General features: G+C 41.1%; 1 protein-coding gene across 1 annotated transcript; it reads left to right on the top strand.

Annotated features, from left to right (window-relative positions):
- The first annotated feature begins 505 nt into the window (after positions 1 to 505).
- Positions 506 to 18,512, top strand: noc2l (NOC2-like nucleolar associated transcriptional repressor). The gene is made up of 18 exons (XM_089012403.1): positions 506 to 591; positions 928 to 1,056; positions 1,132 to 1,312; positions 1,393 to 1,621; positions 2,198 to 2,288; positions 2,383 to 2,461; positions 2,608 to 2,718; positions 2,861 to 2,974; positions 3,060 to 3,248; positions 4,835 to 4,974; positions 5,093 to 5,204; positions 7,875 to 7,988; positions 10,182 to 10,283; positions 10,822 to 10,965; positions 13,453 to 13,566; positions 13,744 to 13,879; positions 17,123 to 17,215; positions 18,245 to 18,512. Exons 1-18 carry the CDS (start codon positions 506 to 508, stop codon positions 18,376 to 18,378), a joined length of 2,298 nt encoding a protein of 765 aa, XP_088868529.1. The 3' UTR covers positions 18,379 to 18,512.
- The last annotated feature ends 932 nt before the right edge of the window (positions 18,513 to 19,444 follow it).

Raw genomic sequence — 19,444 nt, 5'->3', positions numbered from 1 at the left:
CGCTTGCGCGAAAGACCGGATATATTTTAAATAATCATGATTGGTCATGTACGTCTCTCGGATACAGCTGTCATTCGATTTAAAGATCATTTGCAGCGTCACAACACAACTAACAAAAAACAAGATTATTGTGCGCGCCGAACGTTGTATTTAACTTTTTTAGAATACACAAAACTAAATAATTGTAAACATATTTCACTCAATGTATGTATGTATGTATGTATGTATGTATGTATGTATGTATGTATGTATGTATGTATGTATGTATGTATGTGTGTATGTATGTGTGTGTGTATGTATGTATGTATGTATGTATGTATGTATGTATGTATGTATGTATGTATGTATGTATGTATGTATGTATGTATGTATGTATGTATGTATGTATGTATGATCAATGTAGCTTCGATGGCCTTTCAACAGCGGTACACATATCTGAGGGAATCACACGGTCATTTTTAAAGAATAAAAACAAACACCGGTGACAAAGCATCAGTAGTTGTCCATGAAACATAAAACTAACAGCTCCCGGTGGATTGTGGGTACAGGAAGTTCGGCTACACATGTTGAAAACAGCATGGCAGGGAAACGGTACGTGCTGTTTTTCGTACATGTATATATTTATTTTCAAGAGTTTGTTGTACATTTGTTTCACAGGCTTGGGATAATACTGGATTTTATGTTTTGGCATTAATATTGATTGCTATGTTTGGGAATGTTGCACAGTGAACGTGAGTTAGTTTAAGGTGACTGATTATGCTATCTTGAGGGAGTCTTGCTAGCCGTTGCTATCAACAATCAGGAGGACGTGTTATCCGTACTGCTTTTGAAATGTACTGGCCTTGCTTCTTTTTGATGACAATACTTGAAACTATCATTATTTCCATATAAACGAAGTGATTGACAGAGATGTTATGTTTGCCGTAGAAAACTAGAGGACCTCAATTTCGACGAGTTCTTGCGGTATGGGTTGGATTCAGACGGTGAAGAGGAGGCGAACGAAGAATCACCAGTGCAAAATGGACAGAAGAAAAAGGAGAAGATGAAAGATAACAAGTAATGGCCATGCGTGTTAATTCAAACGTACGAATTTAAACGCCGTCCTAAAACAATGCATTTCTCCCTCCTTAGCGATGAGGTGAAGAAGGGTAAAGCGTCCCAGCATAAGGACCAGCTGTCCAGATTAAAAAATAAAGATCCAGAGTTTTACAAGTTTCTCCAGGAAAATGACAATAACCTCTTGAATTTTGATGACACGGATAGTGAGGATGAGGATGAGGACAAATACCACAGACTCCCATCTACGTTGGAGGTGGGACTGACACCCGTGTTTAAAATTTCTCATCAATTCATAAATTATTCGCCAACTACAAAACCACCTTCTACATCCAGGAAGCCAGCGATGATGAGGATGGGGCTCAAAAAGCCTCTAAGAAATCCAAGAGGAAAGACGATACCATTAAAATCACAGAGAAAATGATCCGTGATTGGAAAGCTTCTATAAAAAAGGCACCTTCCTCCCGCCTCATCAGAGAAATCACCCAAGCTTTCAAGGCTGCCGTTGCTACAACTAAGGGTGACGGAGCTACCCAGTCCAAATACACGGTGGATGATAGTTCAGGTAAGAAGCACTCATTTTATATGGTGAAATTGTAATAATTGTAATATTTGCAATGTAACTCTGGGTATAATGACTACTTGGGGTCGGGGTCAAACTCCATGCAAAATGATTATGAATACATTCTTTGGAAAATCATTCAACATATTGCAAAAATGTCATTGAATGACTCGTATAACTAAGTGAAGTTCATCAATGTCCGTAAATAAGTTCAATATGGGTTCGTCTTTATTAATAGTTAATAGACATGTACTGTACGTGCTGTATCTGTGTTTTAGTCAAAAGAGCAAGACTGCAGAATCATTGACATTTTGCTAAAATATTTGAGCACATATTCTCACAACACCTCTCTCACTCCACCTTCATGGTGAATTCAAGTCGCAAGTCATTTGTATCTGTCATGATCAGCCATCTAATTGGGATATGTTGGAGGACCTGCCTGCCATCAAAGAATTAAACCCACAGAAAAACTTATCCTGTGACTGTGGAGAACTGCTCAATGTTATCTTCCAAATGTCTTTGATCTGCTTGTATTGGTGTAACTGTAGTGATGTAATTTATCCTCAACTCTGTCTGCAGTGTTTAATTCCCTGGTCATCTTCTGCATCCGAAACATCCACGGTGCCTTCCAGCAGATGCTCAATTTAAAGCCTGCAACAGACTCAAAACGGTAGGGACTCTCTAAACTGCCAAATTCAACCACTTTGTATATTAGGGCTGATGGAAATAAATGAATGACTTTCTTCTGTTGCTGCTACTTGTAGACTGGTGCTTGCACAAACAAGTACGAAATGGCAGAAGAATCAATTAGACATAAAGATGTATCTGAGCGGCGTTATTCAGGTTGGTTTGCTGCCATTATTGTGGGCTCCAGATCGAAACGCTGATCGATTCTGAAGTTGTACCTCTTCTGTGGCATGCTGCACCACCCCCTACCCCCTCAAAAACAAACACTTGTGCTCTGTATTCATTGATGCTGTCATCCACAGTTGCTATCCTGTCTCACGGAGGCCACAGTCATCGGCGCTGTCCTGAGACACGTCAATCAACTCGTCGCTTATTTTCTTTGTCTCCCAAAACAATGTCGGTACCTGGTTAAGGTAAGACAGATGTTAGATGGAGGGTAGCATCCCAAAAATTTCTATTATCTTTAAAAGGAACTGAATAATAAATCACCTCCAACGACATTGCACGGACCTTGATTCTTGCGGAATCATCTATATCACATCTGTTTGTGTTCAGCAATTGATAAAGCAATGGAGCACTGGAGAAGAGACGTGTCGGGTCCTGGCCTTTTTGGTGCTCAACAAAATCTGCAGACACAAGCAAGAAACCTATCTTGACCCCATTCTGAAGGTGAGTAACAAAAAGACAGTGTGATGTTATTCAATGTGGATTAATGTCAAGAAATTAATATGACTTTTTACCTCCCCACTCACAGCAAATGTACATTTCCTATGTGCAAAACTGCAAGTTCACATCCCCCAATGCGCTGCCCATGATCAACTTCATGCAGCGCACTCTAACAGAAATGTACGCCCAGGACACGCAGGCCACTTATCAGCATGCCTTTGTCTACATCCGACAGCTTGCCATCCACCTCAGGAACGCCATGACCATGAATAAAAAGGTTGGTTTCCCATCATGTGAAAAGGTGGATGTGGGAAGACTACCAAACCAAAGGATAGTTTGAAATGTAATCCTCAAAAGAATTCTGGGATTCAGAATTCACTCTCTGAGGTTGCATTTGCTACATCAAAATCACCCACCTATTTTTTTTTTATATAAAACTTCATCACTCTCGGTTAGGTCATGTTTAATACAGTAAAGTCTCGTTATATCGATATTCAAGGGAGTCCGAAAAAATATCGATATAACCGGGACTATCGATATATCCGACCCTGTTTTCATGTAATTTTCTCCGTGCGTGCAAAGAAATAGTATCGATATAACCGGGACTATCGATATATCCGATATCGATATAACGAGACTTTACTGTATTTAATTTTATTTCTGTCTCACCCCCATTTTGGAAATGATTTAACCCAGTGGTTTTCAAAAGGGGCAGTAGTGACGGGCAAACCTAAATTTGGGGTTTTGCATAAGTAATTTGCAATACATGATGTTGAATGTACTTGTATGTACAAAATGTAATATTTTTTCCTTACTAGTTTCTTTGAATTTGAGAGTAATGACTTTCTTAACAATATTACCATGCAAATAAGATAAAAAAGTTAACATACCTTTTTGAGGCGTGATTGGTTTATTAAAATACTTTTTTCATTTTAAACATAAAATGCAAAATTTGCGACCTTAGCGGATAAAAATCAGTCATAATTAGAATCTTTAACTAACGATTAGTTTGGACTCTATAGTGGGGAATCACTGTCATTGATGAATATTTGTATCAAAAGACGGACGCTAGCTAAACTAAAAGCTATGACGGACAGCCCCTCCCACCCCCTCCTGCCCATCCTGACAGCTCTGGGTAGCTCCTTTAGCCAGAGACTATTACACCCGCGCTGCAAGAAGGAGAGGTACCGCCGCTCGTTCCTACCGACTGCTGTCAGGCTTCACAATTCCCAATGATCACATGTGGAAAAACATGTAAACACAGTCTTGTTTATAAAACGGTTTTTGCACATCTACATTTGCACAGTATACAGTTGACATTTTTATTTTGTTATGCTTAGAATATCTTGTTTTCTATCCTTTCACTCCCACCCCAACCCCATCCCTCTTCAATTGCTGCTGTGGACTGCAAATTTCCCCATTGCGGGACGAATAAAGGTATTCTGATTCTGATTCTGATTCTGAAGCAAGTAGCATTTGCTAACGTACAGATATTGAAGATATCCAATATTAATAATCTCCGACTATAAACCATAAATACAATTTTGAGCATATTCAAATTAATACATGTCGGGAGATTGTATAAATGTATATATCAATATCGATGTTTTCCTATTTCAAATAAGACAATGTATTTTTTTATGTATTGAAGTGTCATTAAGAATTGGTCAAACGAGAGAGGGACATTTCTCATTCTGAGTAATTAATGGAATAATCTAGGGGTCCGCAAACGGTTTTGACCCGAGCCGACCGACTGTGAGCGCACGCACGTCGTAATGAGCAACGGCCATAATGACTGAGTAACATTGTCGTTAAGAAAGTTGAGATGAGTTCTTTGAAACTGTGCCTGTGTCTGTCTCTCAGGAAACATACCAGTCAGTGTACAACTGGCAGTACATCCACTGTCTCTACCTGTGGTGTCGCGTCCTCGGCACCCTGCACCCCAGTGACGTGCTTAACCCTCTCATCTATCCGTTGTGCCAAGTGATCATTGGTACCATCAAGTAAGTACTTCACGTAATGATGTCCAATGTTCACCTTTTTCAAGAACGCAGCAAAAAAAATGTATGTTTCACCAACACTAGGTGGCGACAATGATCACCGTTTTGTGTCCCTCAACAGGTTGGTACCCACGGCAAGATATTATCCTCTGAGGATGCATTGTTGCAGAGCTCTCACACAACTATCAGGCAGCACCAATATGTTTGTTCCGGTTCTTCCTTTCCTCATAGAGGTGAGTCTCCATGTCACTGTAGTGGCGTATTTGTCCTGTTCAAATAGATCTACGTGGCTAAAGTTGCTCCACTTTTTTTTCCGCGTAGTGATCTCCAGTGATCCTGAAATGTACTTTTTTTTTAAAAAAACACCAAAACAATACAGCGCCGGCGCGTTGGAATTTTGACCATTCAAGATAAATATAGACATGAAGGGCCTTTTGTTGAGGGCCGCTTCTCAGAAAGTGCGCTTCAGGAATGCAGCATGAGAGCCCTAAAATAAACCTGTTCAAAACCAGGTCACAATGATACATTCTTTAAATCAAACCTTCCTTCAGTGTGCTCTGAATAAATAAAGGCACCGCTGTGTTCACAAGAGATCGTTAAATTTTGAGGTCTTCCATTGTTTGTTTTTTAAGTACTTTGTACCTTTGCACCAAGCACTGACCACTCAAGTAAAAAAAAAAAAATCCCAATTTTTCACTTGGAGAGCTTCACGAATTTCATCTAAAGATATTTAGTTGAAAAGTTGGTACAAATGAATAATTTTACATTGAAAATCAATCCTGAATGGTGAATATTTTTATAAAAAAAATCTGTCAAAGGTTTTCAAAAAATGGCAGGCACAGCCTCTCCCATTTTTAGGAAAATGGCTGGAGTTGATTGAGTTTACGTGGAAGACAACCAGTGTTGTGTGTCTGTCCATAGGGGGGAGCGTGTTTATGAGCTGCAGGAAAGCTTCGTTGCCTTCGAAATCATCCGTCACTAACTGACAACTTACTCAAGGCGCCGGGTGTAGTGCGTGCGCTCCGTCTGAGGGAAGACAGTGCTTTCTTTCTGCTGCCAGCAACGACTGAACTTCCCCCTATAGCGGCGGTCTTTGTGTGGGTTTGTGCGTGTAGCAGTTTGACAAAAGCGATAAAGTTGCGGTTGTGGTTCACACTCTAAACTCAGCCCGCTGCGCAGACCACATCCTCTCTGCCGATGCCATACTTCACCCCTGCACCCCTTCTTACCCGTCTGTACTTTCATGCATAGGCCCCATTTAGCTAGCTGTCCCCCCATCCCGCCCCACTACATCCCCAACATCAAAACCATTTGTGATGCCTATCTTTTTCTTTCCCCTGTCCGATTTTACTCATGTATTGTTCCTTTTGCTCAAGCTAAGATGGGGTGCGCTGCTACTGATTTAATTAGGGCAGCTGCGCCTGTGTGCGTTCTAACTTCTCTGCGGGGGTGCATACGTTGCCGCTTTCGCATCAGCAGAATGTGCGTGTGCACGTACCCAAGCATGCATCGGGGTTGGTCCATACTGTCCCACTTCGCCATGCCCCCTCCCCCTCCCTCAGACCGCCACCACATCCTCTGTTTATCGAGACAGCAGCGGCCAGCGACGCCGTTCTGCTTCGCACACACTGAGCACATTAACGACCACACAGGCGCACAGAACCACACAATGATAAGCGGGTGTCAGAAATAGCTTCAAACACGGACGCGGCACATTTTCACGTGTGCGCCATGAGCACAACGCCAAAGCATGTGGACAGAAAGTCCATGCACTGCCTGGAATGTTCTCCCACCGCCTAAGAATGTGCTGCATGATCGTAGCGTAAAATTGAGAAATGAATGTTAGGCTCTACTCAAGAATGTAAATATATTTTAGAATGTATTGTCCTGTATTAGTAAAGACATAAAACCCCACATGATTTTGACGATTTAATCAACGACTATTCAATTTTTAATCTAATCCATCCATCAATCTTGTCGACCCCTTTTCCTCAATGCCGTCTTGCAGTTATGCTGAAACCGAAACCAACTGTCATCTGGCGGGAGTGATAGCCAGTCAATTGCAAAACACGCGCAGGCGAAAACACTTAGATTCACACAAAGGACAACTTTGTCTTGTATTTGGAATGCGGGGGTAAATGAAATACTTTGCAGAAAAACTCCACCCTGGAAAACTGCTGCCCAAATTCGTACCTCCGACATTGGAACTGCTAACTACTTGTTCAATGTACAACCTTGTTTTAATACCTCAAGGCGAAATTACATTTTCGATTATACGAAAGTCTCATCTGATAGGATGCAAAACATGCGAGTTCAAACCAAATATTTAAAGTGTTGAAATCAACAGAATAGTACACTATTTCATATTTTGAAAACAATGCCTAATCTATGAAACCATAGTTGTCTAGTTTTCATATTTAGACAGCTTTTCACTCGTGCTTAGCCTTGTAATACAATGCTGTGTTTCCACCAAGCGATACACACTTCACTTGATTTTTTTCCCATCATATAATTTGTAACTTTGATGTGGCTTGTGTTTGCCTCCAAGAGGGCCTGCTGGGTGGGATAGCCATCAATTTATAACTTGTGTAAATACTGTATCTTGACTTCCTCTTCGCAACAATGGCGGACATGCAGTGTTTTGTCATTGCATTGGACAATTTTTGTTCTGGCTCCACGTTTTAAGTGTAAGATCAGGATCCCGTTTGACATTGACTGTAAAACTCGCTTTTTCCTCAGTTTTCACAGTGTTGTTGTCAAGCAGATACATGTTGAGTAGTCGTAGCCAGTTTTCCTCGCTGCAATCCGGCACTTCCTTTTGCCTGACACCACGTAAAGGTGATCACCAAAGTCAGGCTTCACCCACTGTTCCTCACAATTCTTTTTACTGCTTTCCTTCACAGATCTTTCAGCAAGTGGACTTTAACAAGAAACCAGGACGGATGAGCAAAAGGCCCATCAACTTTGCCGTCATCCTGAAGCTGAACAAAGTCAACCTCATAGAGAAAGCTTACAAGGTAACGGGCCTAGTGAACATCACATGCAACAATAACAGAATATTTTAAATATTGGTGCGGTGGGGAACCAAGGGTCGTCGAGAGCCATACCCTGCCTATTTTCGAGCCCTCCCTACTCCCAACACACCCTATTCAATTGGATCAGCTATGGTTATTAAGGAACTCAGAGAAAAGTGTGATTTTTTTTGTGTGCAAATTGTGTGTGTGTGGGGGGGGGGGGGTAAAGCCTGCTGAATATGAAAAGATTTCATTTGTTTATGATTTTTTAAATTGTTTTATGGTGTTTAAGGGACTTCCAATTGTATTTAATTCACAAAAAAAAAGTTCATTATTGATGTTAAACATCCAAGCCTGTGTCATACTGCCCGATTGTGTTATACTGTTTTTATGAGCGTTAAAACTGTTCGCGTATGTCTGAAAATTTTCTTTGCAACATTGGGCGAACCCTGATGAAAAGCCCGTCTTCGATCCGTGCGCTAACACTCAAAAACCTTCGCTGCTAAACGAGATACGGTCTGTAAGATGGTTGATTTCAAATTCAAACTGTTCGACATGCACAGTATAAGATAGGTTGTCACACTGGTCTAAACTGAAGGGCTCAGATGGCCACCATTGGACATGTGCATCTGATTTTTGCTGCACCGTGGATGAGCAGCTGATCCTAATGACTGATTCAGGCCTTGGCTAGAGTTGCTTTCATGTTACACATCTGACACTGTGTGCCGAGTCTTTGCGTGTGTGTGTGTGTGTGTGTGTGTGTATTTGCGCACATTACGGGATTGAGCACTCAACGCCCCCCTTCCAGGCCTCTAAATCTGCCCCAAAAGGCGCCACGCTTAGTGCTGCAACCAAAGAGGAGTGCGGCGCAGCCCTCTGGGATTATTCCCACATTCTTTGTCACGTCACCCGACGTGGTCTAGCGTTGAATGTTTGGATATAAACCCAGAGTCAACCGCTCAACAAATGCCGATTGTGTCGTGCTAAAATAAGGTTGTTTTCAAGAAAAAGTTAACAAAAATTGTTGTATGAAAAACACCCAACACTGTGGCGCTTTTCTTGATGTCAAAACTGACTTCCATTTGGAGGTTTGCTCCATCGATAAATAATTTGAGATTATAAAGCGCACACTCAATAAATGGCCTATTTTAAAACAGTCTTCATACATAAGGGACATTCCATTGTAAGGTGCATAGGATAGAAGCTACAACAATGGCTGTTGTTGCGCTCTGCATCCAGTAAATTGTGCTACAGGAACACAATACAGTGGTGGAAAGACAAAAGTAATGAAGTCGATTGCTTCATAAAAAAAGGCACACAAACCTCACATTAACAAAGTGTTAAATATCCTTGAGTCTTTCTTTGTTTAGTCAGTAGTTGACTGCTTTTGGTATTACTTCGATTCATAATGGCTGCGCAGAGCTCACAGATTACTGTATTTTCCGGTGTATAAGCCGCACCCAAAAGCCTTCATTTTCTTGAATAGATGACCCTGCGCCTGCTCACCCGCACAAAAAAAAATCCAGTGACTGTAAAGTGTCCTTGAGAGTTTTGAAATGCGCTTAGAAATTAAATGTAATGTATATGTGAAGTCATCTCCAGCCACAACAGGTCCTGCAATTACTGTGAGCTGCCACCGGCTCCATTTCTCCGTGTAGAAAAAGTAGTGCGTAACCCCAGCCTCTACTGTAGTGCCTGGTAATGTGGTGTGCCTTATATATGTAAAATGTTTATTAATATACAGTATTATATTTAGAAAACCTTTTTTAGTCGATGAACGTGCATTTTATAGTCAGTCCTGTGCGCCTTGTATATGGAAAAAGTTCAAAAATACACCATTCATTGGGGTTGCGCCTCATACACTGGAAAATACGGTAGTTAAGTCGCTATCCGAGTGTGTGTTGGTGAAAGCACATGTCAATTAGTGTCTTGGCAGAAGCCTTTTCGGTTATAATTTTTCCGCTAATAATCACCACTAGGTGGCATAGGAACACTAACAGGGAAACAACCCAATCGAGAAAAAGAAGCAATGGTGTAACACCATACATCAGGCTCATTGGATTCTTGGGCGCACTGTTGGCTTTTAAGAAAACATGTTATGCTTTTAGGGGTGCTTTGTAGTGTGAAAAATCCGGTTCAGTTATTTCTCATTAAAGCTAATGTTGAATTTGTTTGTTTGTTTCTACCCTGCCGCAGGACGGATTGATCGACCAGCTCTATGACTTGATGCTGGAATATTTCCACACGCAAGCCAGCTCCATCGGCTTCCCAGAGCTCGCTCTGCCCACTCTCCTTCAGGTAACCCTGCCGTGATCGTCACAGTTATGTTGAACTCAGTTCAAGGAAATGTACACTTTTCGTGTTGGAGGAAAGTGGCAAATGTTCAGCACGTGAAGAGATTTTTCCAAAACAACGGTGACTAATTTGATTACCTCAGTAGGATGACTTTGTTGGTTTGCGTTTTTCCCTGCCGCTGTTTTGTGTCGAGTAGACCACATTTGCACAAAATCAGCACTTTTCGACCTCCTGTGCGAGGGGGTATTTCACAACGCAAGAGGCGGGTGTTGACATTAATCCAAAGTGCGCACGCACAAAATGTACAGAGACCAACGACATTTAATTGTGCGTGTATCTATTCGTCCATTGGGATTCCCGAGGGACAAAAACACAAAGATGCCTTTTGGGTTACACACACATCAATTACATTTTTATTTCAACAAACTAATAATTATGCTCCCTGTCATTAAAAAATAAACAAAAAACATCGATCCCGTAACCCATGTCCAATATCTGATTTTCCTCATGACCCTAAAGACAAACCCTTTTCCTCTTCCAGCTGAAAGTGTTCCTGAAAGAATGCAAAGTGGCCAATTACTGCAAGCCGGTGCGCCAGCTGATGGAGAAGGTGCGAGAGAACAGCAACCACATCACCGCTAAACGACAACACGCCACCTTTGGAGTGGCCAATTCTAGCGCTGTGGTGAGTGCAGACCAAAGGGCTCTGAAAATTACTTATTAGATATTCTTAGAAAAAAATTTTAAGTCAGCTTTTAAAATTTGTTTCACCTTTTTTTTAATGAGTGATCATCAACCCACAAAAAAATCCATCATGACTGCAATATGATCAACGACCATCACAAAGGTAAATAAAACGACTTTATTATACTGTACAGTTTATTTCTTGAATTACAATACAATAGCACATTTATGCTACATAAAATAAGGTATATTTGTGTCGTTTTAAGGCTTATTTGATAGGAAATTATGTTTTATGGAGACCTGGGAACAGATTCTTCTCATTTTTAATGGTTTTTAATGGGAAATAAATGTTTGGCAGATGAACTTTTTGCCTTACACACAGTCTGTAAGCTGAGGTATCACTGTATTGAGTTATAGGCCTTCATAAACATTCAATGCAGCGTAAGAAACCTTAGACTTTCTTCTTTCATCAGAAAAACTGAGTTAATTCCTAAGTTATATGGGTCTAAGGAAAAACATTGGCAGAGGTCTGACCAGCGATTTATCAGCCCCAAGCAGGAAAAACCAAAACCCGAAAGAATTCAGGAATGGCACTCCACATCATGCTTTTCAATTCCCAAATAAATTCGGGAATGGCAGTGAATGAGTTAATGTGCTGATGTGTCACATCGGGCCTGTCAAAGACACACATTGTTATGCAATCTTCAAAGAATAACCTTGATCACTTTGCCATCAATCGTAGCGCCAGATTAGGAACAGCGTTATGCAAATTCCACGCCTGCATTTTTTTTGCCTGTCAGAAATAATCAGCGACCTGAAAATAATCACAAAGAGACGGACGGTCTCAGTGCTTCTAAGTAGGCGAGGCAATAAGATGTGCAAACGCATCCGTGTGCGAAATGAACGGACAGCTTGGCTCCCGCAGCGGTCTGAACGCCGCCACCGCCACGGCTGTCTCATTGAATGCTGTCACCGCGGCATCCACTTCCTGTCAACAGAGCAGTGGCGGAGGTGTCCCTGCAGGCACGGCAAAGGGGACGTCACCCCGCCGCCGCTGCTGCTACGCAAAAGGCCACGGCCCCCCTTCTGGCCACCAGCTCCCTCTGCCGCCTTGCCACTGGAGCTCGGGCGAGAACCAACATAAATTAGTCATTCAAGGCTGTTTTCTCGATTATGTCCTTTTATTTCGTAGTATCGGGTAAAAACAACTTGCGGTTCTGTTTCCAACAATTATGCACACCATTAGTGATTTCAAGATATTGTGTTACTCTATTATTTTATCCATCCATGCATTTTCTGACATACAAACTACTTTTCGTGATACACACGGAGCTGCCACAATGAGTGATGTGTTGTTCGCGAACCAGTCCGTTCTCCTAAAAGAAAATGGCAGCCGGCTTGTTTTGGTCCTCTATTCCCCACCCCCAGTCGTTGGTTAAAGCCACGTGATTGGTCAAGAATGCAGCAGTGAGGAGACAGACAAACATGAAAGAGACAGGCAGACGACAGAGAGTGAGTGGAATGGATAGAAAACTGAAATTTGGACTCGTTTCAACTTTGATAGTTCAAAGGCAGAGTGTAGACTGCAAGGTTAAAATTCCCATCGATCAGGCTCCACAAATAACCCCCACAAGCCTTCAGTTCCATTTGAAATGAAAAGACAAGCAAGGGAACCAGCTAATAATTATGTTTCTAGTGTGTCTGCTTGCATCTGTTGCTGTTGCAATATCACAACTTCCAAGATGAACAACCCAGAGCTCTTTGAGACACTTTATGCAAAAAAACTACCCATTCCATTCTTTAATTATAATATCATAGCACATTTATTGTACATAAAATGGGGTATATTTTGTGTGGTTTTAAGGCTTAGAAAATGAAAAAGTAGAAAATTATGTTTCATGTAGACCTGGGAACGGATTATTCTCATTTTAATGGTTTCCGATGGGACATTAATTTTTGAGATACACACTTTTTGCCTTATACACTCAGTCTGGGAACCAATTAAGTTCCTAAGGTATCACTGTACTTTTGTCTGATGTTAGCGAGTGTCGGAAATGTCTTCCAGAAGACACAAATGTTGTGGTTTTTGTAAGTGATTTTTAGAGATGGTGGTCTTTGTCAAGACAGGTGTTATTTTCTTGCCACGACAAAAAAAGTTCTTTTGTGGAATGCGTTACAAAGGATGTTGTAGATTGATACGCTAGCTTCCTAAGCTAGCCGCTAACCTAGGCAACACCCTGTGTAGTATTTTAACATCCTCATACAGTATGAGAGATTGTTTTTTCGCTTTCAACTATGAGTGGTCGTGTTAGAAGATATTCTTTCCAAAATACATATAAATAAATTAACCGAAGTTCAACAGGTGTCATAGAACCGATTGTCGTCTAATTTGGAAGTTGCCCTCTATCTCAAATGCCCCTGTGGTCTTTGTTGATTTCTTCTATAAAGTAAATGAAGATATGCTGTTGTGATCTTCTGCTCTCTTCAGGCGGCATGGGAGAAGGAGACCGCTAAGGAAGGAACTCCTCTTAGCAGATACTACATTCAATGGAAGAAGTTGAGGGAGAAGGAAATTCTGTTGGAGATATCTGGAAAAGAAAGGGTAAATAAATCTCCAAAAAAAGCACACATTTTTTTTTACCCACACAGCTCACAAATCAGTTATGCTTCTTTTAAAAACACGTGTATAAAGTTTGTACAGGAAATAATATTCTTTCCGTTCAGTGACGAAAATGCAACCAAAAAAAATCCACTAACACCGTTTTTCTGCTTTGTCAAGATGCATGATCTGAACTTGCCAGAGATTAAGCGCAAGAAGATTCAGGAGAGGAAAGCAGAGGACAAGAAGGAGTTTAAGGGCTTGTTTGAAAGCGACTCCGAGGATGATGATGACGATATAGGACTCACAATTAAAGGTGAGTGTGTCAGTGTGTGTAGAAATATATCTCTTTTTTTAATTAATATTGACGAGCCAGTCCCAAATACAGTGAGACCTCAACTTACGAACTTAATTGGTTCCCAGACAGAGTAAGGTGAAAAGTGTGTATCTCAAAAAAAAAATCCCATAGGAAACCATTAAAATGGGAATAATCCGTTCCCGGGTTTCCATAAAATATACTTTTCAACTAAATAAGCCTTAAAACTACACACAACATACCTTATTCTATGTATAATAAATGTGTTATTGTATTGTAATGAAAGAAATACACTGCACTATATAATAAAGTCACTTTATTTACATTTGTGATGGTCATTGATGGCTTGATGGAATGGTGTTGGAGGTCAAAGGGAATTGCTGTTTGGAAGGAGAGGCGCATTACGTGAGGACTGTAATTAAAGAAATAAACTGCTGTAAAATAAAGTTTTATTTACCTTTTTGATGGTCGTTGATGGCTGATGAAAGGAGAGTCACCTTCCATAAGGACTGTTGGTAACTTAACCTCTGGTGCTGTTTGGTCGTGTGCTTCCGCCGAAGATCACTCCGCCAGCCGTGGTGGGTGTGTATTATGAAAATAGTGCTTATTATAAGGTTTAATTTTCATAAATTTGACGTTTGTAAGACGAAAAGTTTGAGGTCTCACTGTAATGCAAAATGATGAATGGATTGCTCAAGCAATGTCCCAGAACGGATTGCATTCGACCTTCGAGGACCACCCGGATTGCAAAGCAAAAAGAGAAGATACATTATCCATGTTGGCCTCTGGGGGGCGGTGTTTTGCCATGTTTTGATTCATAACAAAAAGTAGCGTCATTTCCAAAAGGTGACGTCAGCTCAAGTCGGCTTGTTGCCATCGAGTTTTTCTTGTATTTTTTTGTTTTACTTTTGTGTTATGTAAAGTAAATCAACTGTAAATGTTCGCCTTGGATTGATGGAGGGAATAGTTTTTTTTGTTTTGTTTTTTGCGTCCTTAACTCCCTTCGCTGTTTTGTACATTGTCCTTTTGGAGCTGTCGTCCACACGTTTCACCTCGAAACACATTCACAGAAGTTGGGGCGAGGAAAGGGGGTGGTTTTTCGAGGTCACGGAGAGAAAAAAAAGGAGTCGGCTGTAGTTTTTTTTCTCTTCCCCTTAATGCATCTGGACTTGATTGTCGGGAGAGTCCCCGCAAACGCACGTGCAGCCGTCCCCCCTCCGTGCCTCCCAGCCTCCCTCTGGTTGCTCTTTTCCTCCACCCAGTACAAACACAAACTGACCTCCGTCGACAGGATGTACGGGCTCGGGCTCCCTGCGGGAGTTCCTAATTCAAACCAGACCAGTGGAACAGCCAGAGGTGGCGGCTTCCTCTCTTGCTTTCATTGGCGTGCGCGCACACACATGACAGCACACCAATACGGACCTGGTCGTCCGCTCTTCAGTCTTCACAAGCTTCTTCTTTGTTGACGCGGCCAACTTGCAGGAGGCAAATGATGTGGTGTATGTATGCGCTGCTTTGACGTTGGGAAAGAGGGTGGGGTCAAGGGGGGGGGGGGGGGGGGGGGGGGGCTTGGAAGTCCTCCGGGTCATCTAAGGGAAACTTTAAAGGACAACCGACACCATTTTTTGTTTCCTAACTGACATCAGAAAAACGTTTTATAGCATCTAAAATACCCAAAACACGCTATTATATGATGATTTTAGTCAAATGCAAAACACCAATAAAAATGACTTAAAGTGTCCCAAAACTATTTCAAAATGATCTCAGAAATGGCGAGTTTCAGAAAGTCCCGCCCCCAGTTCGTGATGTCACCCCAGGATGTCTTGCCTTGCTCGAGAATCAAAACAATGGCTTCAGATTCGGAGAAGATGCTTTCTTGTTACTCATCTGTTATGAATATGATTCAAATAGTTCTGAAGAGGAAAGAATAAATGTTTGCAATCGATTAAAGACATTCTTCCGAGTCATTTTGAGGCATCAAGACTGATGTAGCGTCCCACAAAATGCACAAGATGGCGCCCAAGCTCCGTTGGAAATAGGCTGATTTGTCTGCTGGGAATTTGTGTCAACTAGTATCAAATAGTAGTCTTGGTGCAACACACAACAATTCACCATCGCGTTATTTATGTGTTTTCCTTGTAATTTCGCCATCAACACGGATCAACACGAAGTTTTGAGACCAAACAAAGTACCGCAAAATGCATTGCGTGTCGCTTTCTCGGTCAGGGGCGTTCCTTCCGTGACGTGACATCAGGAATCCTCACCAACTCAAAAACAAGACTTCCTGAATATTCAGCGTGAGTCTTAAAAGTTAAAATTGCTGTCATTGATGGCTCGAATTGATATGGGAGGACTCCTTTAATCGATTGCAAACATTTACGCTTTCCTCTTCAGAACTATTTGACAACAAAGTAACAAGAAAGCATTGTTTTGTTTCTTGAGCAAGGCAAGACGACTTGGCGTGACGTCACGAACTGGGGGCGGGACTTTCTGAAAATCACCAGTTTCGAGCTGATTTTGAAGTAGTTTTGGGACACTTTAAGTCATTTTTATTGGTGTTTTTAATATGACTAAAAATATCAGCCTGCGTGTTTTGGGTATTTTAGATGCTATAAAACGTTTTTCTGATGTCATTTAAAAAAGTGCCGTCGGTTGTCCTTTAAAGATAGCAAAATTCAAAGTGAGCACTAAGCCATTGATTTTGAGATGGCGAGAGAATTTGTCTCCATGTTTACGTCTACATTTTTTCCGCGTGTGCGTAGCAGACTGGACGAGCCGCTCCGTCGTACGTGCGTATGTCTCATCGCACCTCGACTTCAAAGCCTGTGAACCCCCGTCGTCCCTTTGGCTATTTCACACGCGCATAGAACCTCCATCATAAGCGTTGCTATGAAACCTGCCAGCGTTTGCTATATTTAGGCCGTCAGCCAAAAGACGTCTGAAATTGCCAGTAGTAAACTGTCACGGCTGTTGGTGCCGTACAGGCGGCAGTGGCTGTAATCGACTTTGGGTTCCATCTCTGGGAGGAGTGGGAGGGAAGCGTACACGCAAGAGCGCAGAAACGCTTTGCAGCTGTCTGTGATGCTTGGCCCACATCGAGGCGTCTCCAAAGAACGGCAGGCGTGTCGCAATGAAAACTTGAGAAAAATTCATTGAATTGTGGTGGGGAGAGAATTGGTTTATTTTTTTATCTGCGTGTAATGTTCTTTATCCCCCCCCCCCCTCGTCTCTATCTGTGCCTAGATAAAAATGACGATAGTGATGACGATGGTGATGAAAATGACGACGACGACGAAGATCTTGAGGGACTGTCTGACATGAGTGACGGACACTCGGGTGGGTATAAAATAAACAGCACTGTTTGTATTTTTTTTGTATCTTTGCCCCTTTTGTGCCACGCCCAATGCTGTCATGACCAGTCAAACTGTGACTGTCATACTTAGCTGGTTTTCATTCATTTCCACTCACATTTCCGCCAATAATCACATCATTTTATACTTAAGCGATCCCAAAAATCTGAATTTTCTGACTATTCTGTGATGGGTCAAGTCTTACGGGGTTAATCACAGCTTTGCGATGTGTAGCGAGAGCGAGCAATGCTAAGCTAAATTAGCTTGAGCAGCTTTAAAGGACAACCGACACCATTTTTTTGTTTCCTAACTGACATTAGAAAAACGTTTTATAGCATCTAAAATACCCAAAACACGCAGGCTGATATTTTTAGTCAAATGAAAAACGACAATAAAAATGACTCCCAAAAAAGTCTCCCAAAACTACTTCAAAATGATCTGAGAAAGTTTCAGAAGAAGAAGTTTCACTTTATTTTTGTCATTTATAAATTCTCGAGGAATATATTTGTAATATTTTTACTATTTGTCATGTTTGCACATTTTTTTTGAATTAAAATGTTCTGGTTTGTAATAATAATAATAATAATAATAATAATACATTTCATTTATAAGCGCCTTTCAAAACTCTCAAGGTCACTACAGTATTTTTGTGGTGTTATGACGGTTTTTAAAAAGGCCATTTTACTTGTTTATTTTTAATGTAATTATTGTTTTTCAAAAATATAGAAATAACACTTTTAAAAATAGATTCCAATAACAGCTCAGTTGAGGTCAAATTAACCATTTTCTCCATCCTAATCATCCCTTTTTATCAGGACACGTTGCAAAAATATTATATAAATATTATTATATAAAATATTCTCGTTTATCTGGAACCCAACTTCCAAGATTTCCATTGATAAGACAGTTGGCTCGTTATAAAAGCAAGCCAAAAATCGCCTAGTTGGCAAACTATTCTCATGCCATCACATCCAAACCAGAAACTCACATTTCATTTCCGCTCTCCATTTTCTAGATGAGGAAGAGGAGGACAAAGAGGATGAAAAGGTGTCAAAGGTCCCTCAGCCACTCCCATCCTCTGCTCTCATCGAGCTGGCCGAAGGAGACGAAGATGTGGTGGAAGATCTGGAGCTTTCTGATGACGACTGATGGCGTAAAGCCACTTCGTCGTTTAATACGATGTTTTTTTTTTTTTGTTGCTTTTGACAGTTGAATTGACTTCTCTGTACAGTACAAATCCATCATGTCCTTTTATAAACCATAAACTTGCTTAAGTAACCCCAGTTTGGCTTGTTTTAATATGGAAGTCAAAACCACTTTTGGAGCATGAACCCCCGTCTTCAAACCCAAATCTGATACTCACGCTTAAAACCCGAACATTTGATGCTCTCATTGCCTTTTTTTTGTATGGAACCTTGGCTCACTCACTTAATTGGTTCCCAGAGAGTGTGTAAGGCGAAAAGTGTGTATCCCAAAAATTAATTACTCATAGGAAACCATTAAAATAAGAATAATCCGTTTTCAGGTCTCGATAAAATATAATTTTCAACTAAATAAGCCTTAAAACTACAAACAATATACCTTATTCTATGTATAATAAATGTGCTATTGTATTGTAATGAAAGAAATACACTGCACTGTCTATTAAAGTCGTTTTATTTACCTTTGTGATGGTCGTTGATGGCTTGATGGAATGGGGTTCAGACTTCTCTTCCTGTGTTATGAAAGTCCAGTTAGGCATCTTTTTCCAAAAAAGGCCGGTCTCATCTGCATTAAATACTTGCTGAGGAACGTAGCCTTTTTCTTTCACCATTTCGACGAATGATCCCTTGTAGGCTTCGGCAGCTTTACTGTCAGAGCTGGCTGTCTCACCATGATGAGTAATGAATCCCTGTACGGCGCTTAAAGTTCTCGAACCATCCGTTGCTAGCTTTAAAATCATCAATAAACGGCGAACTTACAGGTTGCCGCATGACGATATCAGAGTGAATTAGCCGTGCTTTCTCAGATATAATTGCTATATTCACGCTGTCGCCGGTTAGCTGCTTTTCGTTAATCCATGTTAACAGAAGTTTTTCAACCTCTTCTCTTGCCCGAGACCGTTGACAGCACGGAAACACCTTTAGCAACACACACACCTTTAATAGCTTATTTGTTGCGAAGAATGGTAGCAATGGTGGACTTAGCATTTTGCTACTGGGCCGTGAAGTCAGAC

Source organism: Hippocampus bargibanti, linkage group LG01 (assembly GCF_051943395.1).
Source record: "Hippocampus bargibanti isolate YZ-2025 linkage group LG01, ASM5194339v1, whole genome shotgun sequence".
Taxonomy (NCBI): Eukaryota; Metazoa; Chordata; class Actinopteri; order Syngnathiformes; family Syngnathidae; genus Hippocampus; species Hippocampus bargibanti.
The sequence above is the reverse complement of the archived record's forward strand: the minus strand, read 5'-3'. Positions and strand labels throughout refer to the sequence as shown.